Here is a 556-nt window from a genome sequence, read left to right as displayed (position 1 = left end):
ATGGGGATGAGTTGCTGCTGCTAGCAGCAGCAACAGATGCATCTATTGCTGTTGTAGCTTGTGAAGCAGAAACCTTCTTGCTGCTGTTGTTGCTGCTGCTGCTGCTGCTGCTGCTGTTGTTGCTGTTGCAGCGGAGAGAGGAAGTTGAATTGCTGCTGCTGTTGCTGCTGCTGTTGCTGCTGTTGCTGCTGCTGCTGTTGCGCCCCACACGGCCAGAAGCTGTGCTGCTCTCATTCCTAGTGCTGCTGCTGCCGCTGCTGCTGCCAGCGTTTCCACCTGCAGCAGCAGCAGCAGACCTCCCATAGGAACGGCCTCCCCCCCTGTTGCTGCCCCCCCTCCCTGAAACAGAAGAGGAGTTGCTTGAGGGAGCCATGTTGCTGCTGCTGCTGCTGCTGCTGCTGCTGCTGTTGCTGCTGCTGTTGTTGTTGTGAGTTCTTGGTGCTGCTGCTGCTGCTGCTGCTGCTGCTGCTGCTGCTGCTGCTGCTGCAGCGGCTCCCTCAAACTACATCTGCGCCTCCAGCTGAGGCCATTCTATAACGCAAAATAAATTGCTGCG

The 556-nt window shown here is 57.4% G+C and overlaps 1 protein-coding gene across 1 annotated transcript in view; it reads right to left on the bottom strand.

Moving 5' to 3' along the window:
- Positions 1–42: 42 nt before the first annotated feature.
- Positions 43–556, bottom strand: part of EMH_0045550 (uncharacterized protein) — a gene marked incomplete at both ends in the record, with an annotated part of 7,741 nt that continues 7,227 nt past the window's right edge. The window contains one exon of the mRNA XM_013496079.1: positions 43–531. Within this exon, the coding sequence (XP_013351533.1) occupies positions 43–531 (489 nt within the window). The remainder of the gene's footprint in view (positions 532–556) is intronic.

Source organism: Eimeria mitis, genomic scaffold (genome assembly GCF_000499745.2).
Source record: "Eimeria mitis Houghton genomic scaffold, Emh_scaff1901, whole genome shotgun sequence".
Classification (NCBI taxonomy): Eukaryota; Apicomplexa; class Conoidasida; order Eucoccidiorida; family Eimeriidae; genus Eimeria; species Eimeria mitis.
The sequence above is the reverse complement of the archived record's forward strand: the minus strand, read 5'-3'. Positions and strand labels throughout refer to the sequence as shown.